Source organism: Acomys russatus, chromosome 10 (genome assembly GCF_903995435.1).
Source record: "Acomys russatus chromosome 10, mAcoRus1.1, whole genome shotgun sequence".
Lineage (NCBI taxonomy): Eukaryota > Metazoa > Chordata > Mammalia > Rodentia > Muridae > Acomys > Acomys russatus.
The window spans coordinates 36,618,872-36,635,452 of NC_067146.1; the positions used below are offsets into that span (position 1 = coordinate 36,618,872).

The 16,581-nt window shown below is 42.0% G+C and overlaps 1 protein-coding gene and 1 pseudogene across 1 annotated transcript; one reads left to right on the forward strand and one right to left on the reverse strand.

Annotated features, from left to right (window-relative positions):
- The first annotated feature begins 1,126 nt into the window (after window positions 1–1,126).
- On the forward strand, window positions 1,127–14,382 carry Lrrd1 (leucine rich repeats and death domain containing 1). The gene is made up of 5 exons (XM_051152005.1): window positions 1,127–3,264; window positions 7,293–7,491; window positions 11,414–11,575; window positions 13,302–13,419; window positions 14,010–14,382. Exons 1-5 carry the CDS (start codon window positions 1,381–1,383, stop codon window positions 14,191–14,193), a joined length of 2,547 nt encoding a protein of 848 aa, XP_051007962.1. The 5' UTR covers window positions 1,127–1,380; the 3' UTR covers window positions 14,194–14,382.
- On the reverse strand, window positions 9,777–10,441 carry LOC127194554 (jupiter microtubule associated homolog 2-like; annotated as a pseudogene).
- Window positions 14,383–16,581: the final 2,199 nt, after the last annotated feature.

Here is a 16,581-nt window from a genome sequence, read left to right on the forward strand (position 1 = left end):
TGTTCAAGGGCAGCCTAAGACGCATGAAACTCTATCTCAAAGGACAAACACAGGAAATGCTATAATAAACCCCATAAATGTGTATGCTAGCCTAATGTCTAATTTAAACTCTGCCGCCTACAAAAGCTAGGCTTCATGGCACATGACTTTGATCTTAGTGCTCAAGAGGCAGAAGCAGGCAGATCTCTGGAAGTTTAAGGGCAACCTGGTGTAAACAGTGTGTTCCAGACCAACCAGAGCTGCATAGTGAGCTTCTGTCTCAAAGAAAGAAAAAGCAGAAAGAAAAGAAAATCTCAGTACTACAGACTGATGACATCATTCCCTCTTGATTTTAATCAATCCCAAAGGGAAAATTTCAGTCTCTCAACAGAGGATATGATTATGGTTCTTTCTCTCCCTCCTTCCCTCCCTCCCTCCTCCCTCCTTCTCCCTGCCTCTCTCCCTCTTTCCCTCCCTGCCTCTTTCTCTTTCCCTGCTTCTCTCTCTCCCTGCCCATCTCTCTCTCTCTCTCTCTCTCTCTCTCTCTCTCTCTCTCTCTCTCTCTCTCTCTCACACACACACACACACACACACACACACACACACATACATACATTCAAGACAGGCTCTCACTATTCTTCTGGGATCTGTGGGTTCCAGGTAAAATGTGTTTCTGGATATTGGGAGCTGACACTTAGGAATGAGGATGGGCTGGAGACAGTGCTCCTGGTATCTAGAGGACAGTGGGAGCGGGGAGCAGGGTGTTCCCTGGGAGTGGGGGCAGAGGGTGGGGAAAGGCCACAGCAGGTGTTCTATAGAGCTGGGCATGGGACTTGGAGAAATGGAAGGAGCTAGCCTACCTGTTTGCCTGGTCAGAGGGACCCTGTGGGTTCGCAGTGTGTCTGCTGGAGTTGGGGGTCTGGGATAAAACAGTGAGCAGGAGGAGGGGATTTAGGAGAGGAAAACCTATATGGCCCCTGGAGATGGGGAAGAGGCGGAAGGTGGCTGCCGCTGGTGGTCTGCAGAACAGAGCTAGGGCTGAGACCGGGGGATTGGATTTGGAGAGGTATAGGGGGGCAGGGGTGAGAGGTGAAGATCTGTAGTTAGCCTCACATGTGTAATTTTAACATCTTCATTGCACTTGTTTATTTGTTTTTTTATTCAAGGCGGGGTTTCTCTGTGGAGCTCTGGCTGTCTTGGCTCCCTTTGTAGACCAGGATGGCCTCAAACTCATAGAGATCCACCTGCCTCTGTCTCCCAGAATGCTGGGAAAACAGGTGTGTACGGCCATGCCTGTCTTATTACACTTCTTTTAATATCAACATTTGTCTTGTAGGAAAAAAGAACATGAAAAAGTAGAGTTACCGTCTTGTATTGGTGTAAGAGCTATCAGTAACTAAGATGTCTGAAGATGAGAATACCGCAGAGGCTGAAGGAATCGCTAGTTTTGAGTCACTGGAGGAGGCTGGAGTTATTGAAGCAATGTCAGATCCGTTAAAGGAAGCTGCTCCTTCCTGGGAGAAGGAAGATTCCTACCAGTTTAACGAAACAAATGCTTCAAGTGACATGGAGCAGGGATCAGCTTCCTCCATAGACCAGCTTGACAGAAATGAAGAGAAAGATGAAGATCAGGCTTCTGACACCAATGAGGCAGATGGCACCCCACAGAGCTCCAACAGCTCGTCAGAGACTAAGATCGATGAAGTCTACCAGCGAGCCAGATTCCCAATCGGCAGGAGAGTTAGTCCACGAATCTCAAAAGAAAAGCTGGGTGAATTCGGTTTGCAGTCGAATAACTTCACAGTTAAGCTTGAAGCCAAGGGTTTACAAGAATTCCCTGTGGACATTTTAAAAGTCAAATATGTAAAATATCTATATTTAGATAAAAATCAAATAAAAAGCTTCCAAGGGGCAGACCCAGGAGATCTACTAGGACTTGAGATTCTGTCCTTACAAGAAAATGGATTGCCGTCGATTCCCCTGGAAATTCAATTGTTTCACAATTTAAGGACACTAAATGTCAGTAACAATGAGATATCACAAATACCAAAAGAACTGTTGCAACTTGGGAATATGAGACAACTCTTCCTAGATAGCAATCATGTTGAGAGTTTACCGTCTGGCTTAGAAAGTCTTAGAAATCTGGAAACCTTAAGTTTGGGTAAAAACAAACTGACACATATACCAGATTCTCTGTCTGCTTTGAAAGCTTTGCATACTCTCAATCTGGAATACAACCAACTGACCATATTTTCCAAGTTTCTGTGCTTCCTTCCCAGGTTAATCTCACTCAACCTTAACGGAAATAAGATAGGCAGTTTGCCCAAAGAAGTTAGGGAACTGAAAAACTTAGAAAACCTCTTAATGGACCACAACCAACTTACTTTTTTGGCTGTGGAAATGTTTCAACTGCCCAAAATAAAAGAACTTCACCTTGCCGACAATAAACTAGAAGCTATTTCACCCAAAATTGAGAATTTCAAGGGTCTCAGGTTTCTTAACCTTGATAAAAATTTATTGAAGAACATACCAAAGAAAATTTCCCACTGTGTAATGTTGGAGTGTCTTAGTCTTAGTGACAATAACATAGAAGAACTTCCTAGGAAAATCCATAAGCTTAAAAATCTGAAGCAACTCCACGTAAACAGAAATAAAATGATAAAGATGGCTGATGAGATCTCACATCTTAACAATTTAAAGAGCCTGGAGTGTTCCGGCAATCAAATCACACATGTTCCTATTGAAATAAAAAACTGCAGGAAAATAACCAGGGTCGAACTGAATTATAACAATATAATGTACTTCCCCGTGGGGCTGTGTGCTCTGCCGTCACTTGACTACTTGACTTTCAACGGAAATTATATTTCAGAAATCCCCATGGACATCTCTTTCAGTAAGCAGCTGCTTCATTTAGAACTGAATAGAAACAAACTCCTCATCTTCTCAGAATACTTGTGTTCACTCACTAATCTTGAATACCTGGATCTTGGCAAAAACCAAATAAAGACAATTCCTGCCTGTGTCTCTGCCATGGTGTCGCTCCGTGTGCTCATTCTGTCTGCTAATAAGTTTGAAAAATTCCCAAAGGAACTGTGTGCGTTAAAAGCCTTGCAAGTCCTTGATATTTCCGAAAATCAGTTACAGCAAGTACCTTCAGACATATCCAAACTAAAAGCGATCCAGAAATTAAACTTCTCCAGCAATCAGTTCACGCATTTTCCTGTTGACCTGTGCCATCTTAAAACACTGGAGGACTTGAATATGAGTCAGGGGAATGGGAAAAAGGTAAGCTGCTCTTTTGGGTGTGGAGGAGAGGGAGACTAGGGGAGTCTCAACCTGAGATACAGTGTAGGCATGTGCTGGCTAGTTTTATGTCCGCTTGACACAAGCTAGAGTCTTTAGAGAGGAGAGAGCCTCAATTGAGAAAATGCCTCTGGCCGTAGGGTACTGTCTCAATGAGTGATTGCTGGGAGAGGGCCCAAGCCCACTGTGGGTGGGGCCATCCCTGGGCTGGTGGTCCTGGGTTCTTTAAGAAAGCGGGCTGAGCAAGCCATGATCAAGCCAGGGAACAGCATCCCTCCATGGCCTCTGCATCAGTTCCTGCCTTCCAGGATCCTGTCCTGCTTGAGTTCCTACCTCAGTGCTTTTGAAGATGAGCTGTTACACGGAACTGTAAGTGAAGTAAACCTTTTTCTTTCCAAGTTGATTTTGGTCATGGTGTTTCATCGCAGCAATAGTAATCCTGACTAAGGCTACATGCAAGTGCTTGTAATTTCTTTCTTTTCTTTTTCTTTTTTCTTTTTTTAAAGACAGGATTTCTCTGTTTAGCCCTGGTTGTCCTAGACTTACTTTGTAGAATAGGCTGAACTCAAACTCACAGAGGTCCACCTGCCTCTGCCTCCCTGAGTGCTGGGATTAAAGGCGTGCACCACCTTGCCCAGCTTATATGTGTATTTTAAACAGGTGAAATTCTTTGAAAACATGGCTTAGAGACACATCTCTCTACACAAAAGCTTTACAGGACATTTCATTCAAATGCAACGTGAAACAAGGACAACTTTCTATTTAGTTCATTGGGAGATTTCTCAAATTGTATGTGTGTTGTATATGCGTGCATTCTGTGGTTGTGTGCATGGATACATGTGGGTGCACTTGGGTATGTTTGCATGAAGAAGCTTGAGGTGTCTTCCTCAATGGCACTCCATTTTTGTTGTTTTTGTTTGGTTGAGGTTTCAGTATAAAGCCCGGGTGTCCCTGGAACTTGCTGTGTAGACTTGAACTCACAGAGATTGGTCTGTTTTGCTTCTTGTGTTAGCATGCCCTCCCGGAGCTCACAAACTGGCTAGACCAGTTGCCTAATAAATGTGTCTCTACCTCAGTTTCTTTGCACTGGAGTAATATGCATAGCCCAACTTTCAAGTGGCTGCAAGGGATCCGAACTCAGATCCTCAGGCTTGCAGGCACCCTATTGACTGAGTCATCTACTTAACCCTATTGTAAGAAGTTTTAACCTGCTCAACTCACGAATGGCTCTGGGGTCTGATCCCTATGACCAACAATGCATTGCTGAAAATCTAGAAAATTGAGAAGATAGAAATTATTCCACAGGCTCATCATAATAAAACTATTATATGTTGCTTTAGTGTTATTTTAGACACTTTTTCTTATATAGATTTATAAAGGTATAAAAAGACTATAAATTCAATTAAAAATTTTATTGTATGTATGCATTTCTCCTAGGTAGGATGTAATAATCTTCCTAATAATTTTTATAATAAGTGTATGATTTATGTAACTAATCACTATTAAGCATTTAGAAATGTTCTTTGTGATAATGCTTTAATAAATTTCTATATAAATGTATTTTTCATATTTCAAGCTGTTTTCTTTGGATATCACTCCTGAAAATTGTTTGTTTATTTGTTTGCTTGTTTGTTTATGATTGTGGTGCTAGGGATCGATCCCAAACCTCACACACTGTAGGTGAGTACGCTTCTACTAAGTTAGACATCACGCCTTGGAAACATTTTTACTCTTTAGGAAGTAAAAACAATTACTGCTATATCCTTGGATCTCAATAGCCACAGCTTTCGCTGGTCGTTTTAATGCTGGACTGTTAGCCAAAGCAAAATCCTTCCAAATCTGTTCTTTAAAACCTTCCTTTTTGCTCAAACAGAATCTCTATGATCTATGCCTGGGGTTACAGCTCAGAACCAACTTATCTGGTCTTTAGCCTGTAACGCCTACTATGTAAAGTGTTTTTGGCAAGCCCTGCCACAGTGGAGGTGTGCCGCCTAAGCAACGGAATGAAGAATGAAACAAATTGCAGTAAAGTGGCTCGTGAACTAAAATACCCACTTTGGTTCTGCGACATAATTACCAGCTAATCTGACTACCTTATGGTATGAGCTTTGACTCTCTCCTCTTGTGTCTTGTGACTCCTCTAGACCAAGTCCCTAACTTTCTCCTTTTTATTAACTCTTTCTTTGACCTCATCACACCTACTTGTCACACACACAATCCTTAGCACTCTAGTCCCACAGTCACCACCTATCCCTGGAACCCCTGCCCCAATCCCATGCCATCTGTCTCTAACAATTTCTGTCAAGCTACCTCCCATCCATAATCCAATATACTTGCTAATACTCTTCATCTGGGCCAAATCCTCCATCCACACTGGCCATGCGCTTCTCCTCCACCTAACCCATGATGGCGCAGTCTTCTTCTCCTCTCCTCCAGTCTCTCTTCCTCCCAAGATTCTCTCCCTCCCCTCCAGCCCTGGAACCTTAGCCATGCCTATCCCATTTTCCATGCCCAGGTGTGATGGTCTTTTATTGGTCAAATAGGTTAGGCTCTTAGGCAAGGTACTGGTGGGGCAGAGACAGCAAGCAGTAATTAGCAGCAAAATGCATCAGACAAATCTCCAGCAATAGTCACAGAACTTCCATTGGGCAAAGGGAAGGTCACTCAGCAGGATTCTTCTTTCAACAGCAGCTACATCATCCCAGCAATTTCTTCCTCTGGTTAACACTGAGTGAAAATTTAAAGAATATTTATCCAGGCATGGTGGCCATGTCTTTAATCCCAGCATAAGGGGGACAGGGTGGAGAAACAGGTAGGTCTATGAGTTTAAGGCTAACCTGGTCAGTTTCAGAGAAGCTAGGGCTACATAAATAATGTCTCAAAATATGAAATGAAATATTCAAACAGAATATTTGTTTGAAGGAAATTCACTGTCAGTCCTGCCCACCTGTGTATGCCGAGCTTATTCCTACTACAGGAGTTTGGAAGTCTTGGTTACTTATATATTTTTTTGAAGTTCTCACCTCTCCATACTGGGCACCACTTCACTAGCCATATTTATGCATGGTGTTTATCTTGCTTTATATAGCTACTTCACAATCCTACTCAGTGCTGTGTGTGTGTGTGTGTGTGTGAGTGTGTAATGTGTGTGGTCTGTGTGTTTATGATTGTGTTGTGTGTGGTATGTTTGTATGTGTAGTGTGTGTTGTATGTGTGTTGTGTGTGTGCTTATAATTGTGTGTGTATGTTTGTGATGTGGGTGGTATATTTGTATGTATGGTGTGTGTGTTGTAGGTGGTGTGCGTGTGTGTTGGGCATATAGTGTGTATGAGAGTGTGTTTGTTGTGTATGTTGTATTAGTGGGGTGTGTGTGGTCTGTGTATAGTGGTGTGTGTGTGTGTGGTGTACACACATGTGTAAGGGTGGGTGTCTTTCTCTATCACTTGCTGTGATAAGCATTGGATAAACTGTGACCAAGCAGTTGAACAAACTTGAGAGAAGAAAAAAGACAAAGCAGCACCTGCCTTAAGGATACAAGAAAGGAATGGGAGGGGAAAGACACTAAGCTGCAGTGTGGGAGGAAAGTGGGCCCCAAGCAACAGGGTTAATTGAAAAGCACTGGTCAGACTGGAAGGCACATGGGTGCTACACAAAAGCTTCAGGATTTGTAGAATGTGGAGTCACAAAGTATCTGTGACAGAAACAAAGTGTCTCCTTAGACAAAGACTAAAACAAAACTCTCTAGCTGGGCATGGTGGCTCATACTTTTAATCCTAGCACTTGGGAGGCAGAGGCAGGTGGATCTCTGTAAGTTCGAGACCAACCAAGGCTACATGGAGAAACCCTGTCTTGAAAAACCAAAAATAAAATAAAATAATAAAATACAATAAAAATTAAAAAAAAAAAAAAAGAAAAGAAAATTCTCTTCTTCCACTTGTTTTCAGGGGGAAATGTAGTGAGACAGATATTTATGGATTTATAAAAGTATAATTGTTTAATTGTCTTTGCAGTTAACAAGACTTCCAGAAGAGCTGTGTAATATGACTCAACTCAAAACGCTCGACATCTCCAACAATGCATTCAAAGAGATTCCAAAAGATATCGGGGAGCTTAGAAATCTCGTTAGTCTACATGCCTACAACAATCAAATCAATTCTCTTCCACCATCCTTTCTGTCTTTAAAAGCTCTACAGCACCTAGACCTCAAAGGTATGTGTTGAGCATAATAAGCAATAAGCAGAATATGTAAGGAGAACAGTGCTGACAAAATAAAGAACATCAGACAATCCATCCGGCGAGCATCAGAGGGAGAGGGGCGCACAGTGCTTTTCCTACCTAGAGGAAATGAGCACCAAGTTGAAGAATTGGTTTCTTACCTTGAGAAAGGCTCTAGAGATGAAAACAGGAGGAAACAGGTGCTGTGGTGGGGGAAATGGGAAAAGTAAGGAGGGGCTTTACATAGGAAGGGGAAAGAGAGCAGTGCAGAGGGAGAAAGGCGTAAATAGCACTAAGGATGTTGGGAAAGACATAAGAATCATGAATTATGTTTACTTTAAATTGTGTGTAATATATGTGTATAGATATACAGTTTAAAGGAAGTTATGCTATTTAGGGTGGCAATATTCCCCACAAGAAGCACAGACTAACAAAACTCCAGTACCAGCCACGAGAAACTTCTTCTCTCTAGCAGTTGGTTAGAGGAGCCCGAGAGAATTCCAAAACAACCTACGCCACTGCCATTGCCCTTGACTTACTCCCAGAATTTGAAGAGGAGATCCTGTAGCTCAAGATACCACACTTTGGAAACAGGACTTGGAAGAATCAACCTAGAACGAACCAGGGAGCCGCCTCCCTGAGATCTGGCTCTCATAGTTTCAGAAAGTATTATGCAAGTTGTCAAGAGAGAAGAGCAATTGCTAGTCCCACACAGCTTAAAGCTTGTGAAACACAAGGATTACTGGACCGTCAAGATATCCACAAAGTTCAATAGTGGCTCTTCTGCCTTTGGGGTAACTGACTGTTGTCTAATTGGGCTTAAGGCTCACTCAACAAGAGGGTGTTCAAACCTGTACTGTAAACCTATCCAACTACCCATGACTGGAAAGATCAGAGACTGGAAGAGAACCTACTTTTGTCAGCTTCCTAAACCAACATAACGTCTTACTGTTTTCTAAATACTTATTCCTTTTTAAAAAAAATTTATTTATTATTAGGCATCAGATCACATTATAGATGGTTGCGAACCACCATGTGGTTGCTGGGAATTGAACTCCGGACCTCTGGAAGAGCAGGCAGTGCTCTTAACTGCTGAGTCATCTCTCCAGCCCTAAATACTCATTCTTATACCACAGATAAATGTAACTCTCACCCCCATCAAAGAAGCTTCTTTTTTGCAACATACGAAGACTGTTACAACTGGCCAGAATGCAGGGAATAGGTGTACAACTCCAACTGATGCATCTGCAATATAACCCTACTACCTAAGGCTTAGGGAGAATCGTAGAAGAGAGGACAGAAAGATGGTAAGAATAAGAGGCTTAGTGCCTACTGTTACTTAGTGCCCTTTAGGCTAATTGAAAAGCTGCACTCACAAACTCTCAACAACATGATTACTTGACCAAGCCCAGCATGACAACCTTAGCTGACAGGTTGCTGAAGACAGGGGCAGTTCCACACGGCCTCATCCCTACGTGAAGAGCTACAAGGCGATCAGTGAAGGCCCAGGCGTAAGGCTGATGAGGGAAACAAGCAGAACAATCCACAAGCAGAGCTGGCATGTCAGGAACCAAGCCAACTGTAGAGAAAGGCAGGAGGCCAACTCACACATGGCCATGGTTTTAGGTGCAGGTAGGGGACAACTCACAGGATCAGTGAAAGAAAAACTTTCCACTCAGGACAAGACTGAGAATAGCTGTTTGATTTTCTGTTGACTGCTGCCAAAAAGAGCAGTCATGCTTTGACACTGCAGGGTGACAGAATGAGGGGGAAAGGAAAAGGAGACATGAGCTTTCAGAGGCAATCTCAGAGGTGGAAGCATTTAGTGATAGGCGTGTCCTGAAAGGAAAGGCTGTTTATGTGTGTCTCCTTCATCCCACAGCAAGGGATGGGTAGTCTGGGTTCTTTTGTACCTAAACCATTTTGAGATGGCCAAGAGGCAGCAGACTGTTGATTCAAGGGCAGGAAATACCCTAGTGATCCCTCTGCTAATGGGTGCCATCTCTTCTGCTCCCCACAACCTTACAGATCTGGTTCACAGACAGCAACTAGAGAGGAGGCACCAGAACATCCCATTTTATCCCCACTCATGTGTATCTTGACAGTCCAGAAGGCACAGTCCTCTGTGAAGCACTTCCAATGACAACAAGGCCTATGAGCAGCCATCCCACAAGCATGACAAACCCTCTCCCACCCCGACTCACTTGGGTTAAAGGAAACGCTAATGTTCAATACCCCATCTCTGAGTGTCTTGTCTGGTTACAGGTAGATCAGGCCTCTCAATAGAAGGAGATGCTGGATTTGCCTCCTGGTGGGTTCAGGACTTTGTTGCAGGAACAAGGATGTGGCCCCCATCTGGGCTCATGATTGTCAACTGTAGGTGAGGGCTCTGGTATCTTAGCATGCTCTGCTTCTTTTGCGCTTCCTTTCTCGCCCTGCTCTCCTCTGGGTGTGGTGTTGGTTGCAGATTTCAGGTCATATTAGGAGTCCTCACCTTCACGTAGCAAAACATGATCCTTGGGCTTATTTGGGCATGCCAGGGACACAGTGGCAGCGACTGGGGACCCAAATATGTCACTGGTCTTCTCACCAGGTGGGTTCAAAGGTTATCAAGTCTGCACAGGAGTTGATTTCATCCAAGATGCCACTTAGTTTTCCCCCTGCAGGATTTATCCTCTTGGGTATGTTTTTTAGGTCTTCCGTTGGTCCAAAAATATTAGATGCTATCCTATTAGGCTTGCTTGAAGGAACACCCTCTTCTGGACTTCCAAAAATATCTCTCAGTTTTCTTCCATGGGGCTTCATAGATCTGGAGCCCAACCCGCCAGGCTGGCCATCTACGCCCTGGAACATATTGGCCACTGCCAGGCTCCGCCCCAGCAGCCGCTGATCTTGGATTCTCAATACAGCCCTTCAGTGACAGGAGCAGGCCTCCACCTGCATTTGTAACTAATAGAAGTATGAAGTACATAAATAATATAATGGGCACATGCTAGTGGCGGACACTAAAGCATTACAGACTCAGTGAATCTAAAATGATTCCAGTCAGGGTGGCATTCTTTAAGAAAACAAGTAACACCAAATTCTGGCCAGCACAACAGGGAAGGCGCTACTGTGGAGATGTAAGTGAGCCTGGCCACTGTGGAAGGTTCTCAGAATATATGGAGGCGTCCCAGAAAATTAAAATTGGATCCCCGTATGACTTAGGTGCCACACCTGTGTTTACACGAAGACTTCAGGTCAATGCACCTCAGAGAGCAAGTTTATGGAACAAACCTAGGTGCCCAACAACAGAGGACTGATAAGGAAAATACAATATATACCCCAAGTACGAGTTTCTTAGCCACAAAGAATGAAGTCATGTCATTTTCAGGAAAATGACCACAATGGGGGATCATATTAAGTGAACTAAGTGTCTCGTACAGACAAATAGTGTGTTTCCTCTCATTTATACTTAATTTTATATAAATAAAAGAAACCATGCATGTATTAAAAAGTGACACTGTAGAGAACAGAGAGGACAAAGGGAAGGGAGGGGTAAGAAAAGGAGGGTGGGGGTCATGGTGGACAATATACACTTGTATAAAACTTTAAGTTTTAAAATGTTTATTTTAAAAACACTATCTATTCTGCAAAGCAGTTTGCTGTATTGTAAAAGGATAGCCTCTGACCTCATTTTGCCACTCCTAGGAGACAATGGAACCACATGGTTTTTATTGTCCTTTTCCCTCCTAGCATGGGCGTTAGTAAGAACTTTGGAACTGGCATCATTTTGAGTGTCCTCGTTTGGAACTGGCATCATTGTGAGTGTCCTCGGGCATTTTACCAAGACAGTGCATGTCTGCACACATGGCTTCTGCTCCAGCAGTTTAATTTTTACAGAAAGCTGTGTTCATTACTGTCTTTTCCTTCCTAGGAAACAATCTGAGAGTTCTGCCCAATGCTATCTACAACCTCTTGTCACTGAAAGAGATAAATTTTGATGACAACCCTTTGCTGCGACCCCCAGTGGAGATCTGTAAAGGAAAACAGCTACACACCATAGCATGCTATCTCCAAAGAGCAGATGAAAGAGATGGTGGGTGATGAGTCAGGAATGATCTTCACGAGAGATTGTCTGGTGACTGTACAGAGGAAGAGCTTGCTTTGGTTGGAGACTTTTAAGCTGGCAGTAACATCAAATTGTTTATCATCTCTCTTCTTTCTGAAGATCATCTGTTTATGTTGATAACTCAGATTATTCAGTCATGGGGGAGGTGGGGCCTGCAATATCTAAAACTGCTCCCCAGTCATTCTGTTATATATCTATGTAACCAAGAGCATATACCAGCATAAGCTAATGATGAGATTGTATTAAAAACAAGCTATCCTTTGTAAGCCACATTGTACACATGTGCATGGCTGCCATGTAGAAGTTTTTATAAGACTTGAGCCTCACTGATACGAGGAACTTGAGAGAGAGAGAGAGAGAGAGAGAGAGAGAGAGAGAGAGAGAGAGTTAAGTCAGGGTGGCTGTCTCCTTTAACTCACTTCAGGAGGACTGCTAATTATGACACCCAAAGGGAGTATTCCTTTAAAAGAAGGGTTTCAGAGTTTCACATGTCTATGTACGATTTCTATTGTGTATAGTACCTTAGAGAAAGGTGGTGACATTATACCACTGGACCTCCTTGTTAATGTTCTGTTTCCTCAGTTCTGACAGTACCAGGACTCTTGTAGCCTGGCCTGCTGTTCACAGGGAAGGTGCAGGAGGCAATGGTGCATCTCCAAGATTGGGGGAGGAGAGAGATCTAGACAGTTGCCACCTTTCTGTATGTTCAAGCAGCCTCTGTCCTGCACTTTTGATCCTCAGTGAGGCTGGGAGAAGTAGCCATGGGAGACGTGTTTATTCTGCAGCTAACAAGGACCAGAGATCCCCCTCTGAGCACTTTATCAAGCAATTAGATCTTTTTACCATTAGCATAAGATCTAGTCTGAGAGACTAATGGTTTATATACAATTTCTCAGAACAAAAAGGTCAGAACGTATTTGAAAATTCTCATAGTATTCTAGTCTACAAAGGTGATTCGAGATCACACTATGTAGAAGTTTTCTATTTTTTAAAAAAGCACTAATGGGTTTGGAAATATGGCTCAGTGGTTAAGAGCATAAATTACTGTTACAGAGCTCCTGAATTCAGTTCCCAGCACCCAGGTTCGTAGCTCATAACTGCCTAAAATTCCAACTCCAGGGGACTTGACACATTCCCACATACTCATAATTTTTTTTTTTTTGAGACCGGGTCTCTCCATGTATTCCTAGACCTCACTATGTAGACCTGGCTAGCCTCTAACTCAAAGAGATCGCCTGCCACTGCCTTCCCGACTGCTGGGATTAAATATATATGCCACCATGCCTGGGCTTACATAATTCAAAAACATTAATACCTAACTAAAAATGAATTATTTTAATATGACTGTGCCCTTATGTGCCACATTTACAATAGATTTTAATTTCTCAACGTAGCTAATATAAAAAAGCCAGAATTGAAGGAGTTCAAATTCATTTCAAATCCACAAAAATATGGAAATCACTTTAAAGTTGCTTGTAATATTCTTTTTAAGTAGCTCTTTTAGGCTGTACAACTCCTCAGATTCTAGAAGTAATGCGGTGGGGAGTAAAAACTGAAGGCAGTTCAGCCCTACAATGTCGTCTTCAATCTTATCTGACATATATGTTGCACAGAAGCACAGAAGAAAACTAAATATTAACTCACAATATCTTTTTTAAAAAAGAAATAATGTTTCTTCTGTGTTTGAATGTAGAGAAAATCTTAGAGAAGATATTCAACATAGTCGCCAACAATATCACGGAGATAAATTTTGAATTTTTGCAACAAAAACTGCACATGAAGAGCTCCGAAAATAGCATTCCTGTAAAAAAGTAAGTATGCGTGCCATCTGGAACAAATGCATTTTCATGCCTGCACTTATATGATCTTGATATTACAGAGTTTTGAAATATTTACATTAACATGGTGGCCTTTTGCTTATGACACATTTGTGACCCATGTTGGCAACCATACAATGTGATGAAGAGGAAGGAAGGACTGTGAGGATAAGCTACTGGGCTTTAAGTCTAGCTGGCTTCCTGACCTTGGACATGCCCTTTTCTTTCTCTCGGCTCCAGTTTCCTCAGTGGTAAAATGAATACACTGAACTCAGAGAGTTGTCATGAGGATCAAGCGAGATCACGCTATAAAGTACACATTTTCTCATGTTTGTTTACAGTAAAGAACTCACAGTGATTATTGCCGTAAGAGTTGAATGTAAGTTGAAATGTGAACTTTTTGTAAGGAAAAAAAAAAAAAAGATGGAGCTAAGGTTTGCTTCCGTGTCAGGCTCATGGCAAACACTGTCTTCAGTTAAATTTAGTCTCACATAAATGTGGCAGCTTGACTAGATAAACTTTAAGTGGCTAAGATAAATGTTCTTGGTTGGTAATTAAAATAATTGGTTTTTGAATTTTTACAGCACTACTCCATTAAGTGAAAGAGTCTACCAGGCATTTATTAAGTGGAAAGCGGACCAGAACTTGTCACTCACAGTGACTGCCATAAGAGACCGACTTGTTCGGGCACTAAATATGATAGGCGCCTATGACATAATGGACAGGATCACGGCTTTGAACCTTTATACAAGCGCCATCAAACTCTAGCCAGTGGACCTGAAATCGAAGCTGAAGACTTACCACGCACTCACAGAACTGAAACTCCACCTTTGGGCTGTTTCATTTGGCTGACACAAGGGAATTACTTGCATATTCTGCCTCTATTTTGTTTCTTAGTAGTTCTTTCTTTCTCTTTGTGTGTATGAACATGCTTGTGCCACGGTTGGCATGCGGAAGTCAAAGGAAAACTTGCAGGTGTTGATTTTTCTCCTCCCAACATGTGGGCCCAGAGTCTGAAAATCAGGTGATCAGGCTTATCCTACGTCATGTCTCTTTTTAATATGAGATGCTGTTAATTTTTATCTACAATTCTAGTTTTATCATAACAAAAATATTACAGAAATGGTTTTGTATATCTTTCTATTGTGTTAGAAATGCTATTGAGTTTGAAAATAATTCTATTAAAAATTTTAATATAGTACTCTTACAAGTCAAGATGTATAGGTAATTGGTTGATGGTAATTTCCACTGGGTTGAGAAAGAAGAGGAGTTTCCCTACTTAGGCTGAAAATGATATACCATCCCTGTTTTCCCTCATTTAGAAATAGAGTGTCTCCATTATTCATGAAGCAGAATTGGGGCCATTATTCCTTCAGCTGCATGTCATAATGGGACTATGGCATGGGCATCTTTTGTCTTCCAGTCCTGTATCTTTTTCTCTTTCTTTTGCTACAAGAGATTCTCATTCATGAGGAATCTATGATGCCTGTTTTATGTGGAACTGCCCTTGTTGTATGTAACCTACTTTCCTCTTTTTGAAGCCACTAACACTAAGGTCTGATTGGCTGTGCAAGCCTCCTGACTCAAGCCAGGTCAGTGAGTTTCCCTTGGATTTTTCTGGAGTGCTTCCTGGGAAGATACACTTTTTTTTAATTGGAGGATTATGCATCTGGGAGCATTGAGTCATATGCCCAGTGCTGCATAGAGGAAGGCAGAACCCTAGTTATATTGTTGGGCCTCAAGTCCTGCCATAGCTGAAGCTTGCTGTGCTTCCAAACTTTCCACTTTATCTAAGTTAACACGGCTCCCATGGGCTTCTATAACTTTGCATGAAAACAGTCCAAATGTAGTAGTTAAATGGTATTGCAGACACAGTGCAGTTAAAATCCTATATGAGAACTAACTATAGGAACAAATTTATCTTCCAGGTTAGAATTTGTGTATATTTTGTCAGTTGTGAAATGCATTATAATATTGGCTCCACAGCAAAAAATAGGGTGCTATTTTAAAATATTTTCCAGAAGGAGTATTACTAGTCTTGCGGTAAATTTACCAATAAGGCCTAATAATATTTATCTAGGCCTATAATTACTATTTCAGCAGTATTTTCTAACCCACTAGCAACCAATCAAGACGCAGACACCTGTTATATTTTAAAATAACCTTAGTTAACCTGAGGCAGGGCAGATATTAATCCCCTAAACTACTTCCCATAGTGGGGCATGTATGGGATCCCTGCCCCAATCCCATGCCATCTGGTTCTAAGAATTTCTATCAAGCTACTTCCTAACCATAATCCCAAATACTTGCTAATGCTCTTCATCTGGGCCAAATCCTCCATCCACGCTGGCCATCAGCTTCTCCTCCACTAACCATGGTGGCCTCCTTCTTCCTCTCCTCTCCTGCAGTCTCTCTTTTTCCTCCCAAGATTCTCTCTGTCTCCCCCAGTCCTGGAACATTAGCCACACCTATCCCATTTGCCCGGCCCAGGTGTGAGTGCCTTTTATCGGTCAAACAGGTTAGGCTCTTAGGCAAGGTACAGGTGGATCAAAGAGAGACAGCAAGCAGTAATTAGCATCAAAATACACCAGACAAACCTCCAACATACTAGTCTGGCTTTATATAAACTTAGTGTCAGCTGCTGTTCATATGCCTTGTTAGAAGTGGGGTATTTTCACAGAATTAGGGTGAAAGCTGGGAACCATCACACTCAGCCATATTTTTATTTAAAAACAATAGCAATAATAAAATATTTTATTTGTTTATATTTAGTCAATTCTTTCCTTATTTTTTTTCTATTCTTCTTGGTCAAACTAAGCTGTTTAAAACCACCACCATTATGCTATAGACTTTCACCTTTGTTCTTTGCAGTTTCTTTTCTTCTGCACAGGGCATGTCTTGCTTTTCTTTGAGTAGCTATCTCTTTCTGATTAATTTCTATGGATCGCCTATAAGACTTTTTAGATCATGGGCATACCTCTTGGAGATCAAATTGATCACTTTTTCAGGTCTGTACCTTGAGACAAAGACCTTGTTATTCTGTTGTGTCTCATGGGATAGCCTGTAACAGGAATTATCTCCACTACAGGAAACTTACTGTATATAGCTTTGAGCTATGGTCAAGCTCACCACTCTTTGGGGAAAGTGTTTAAAAGC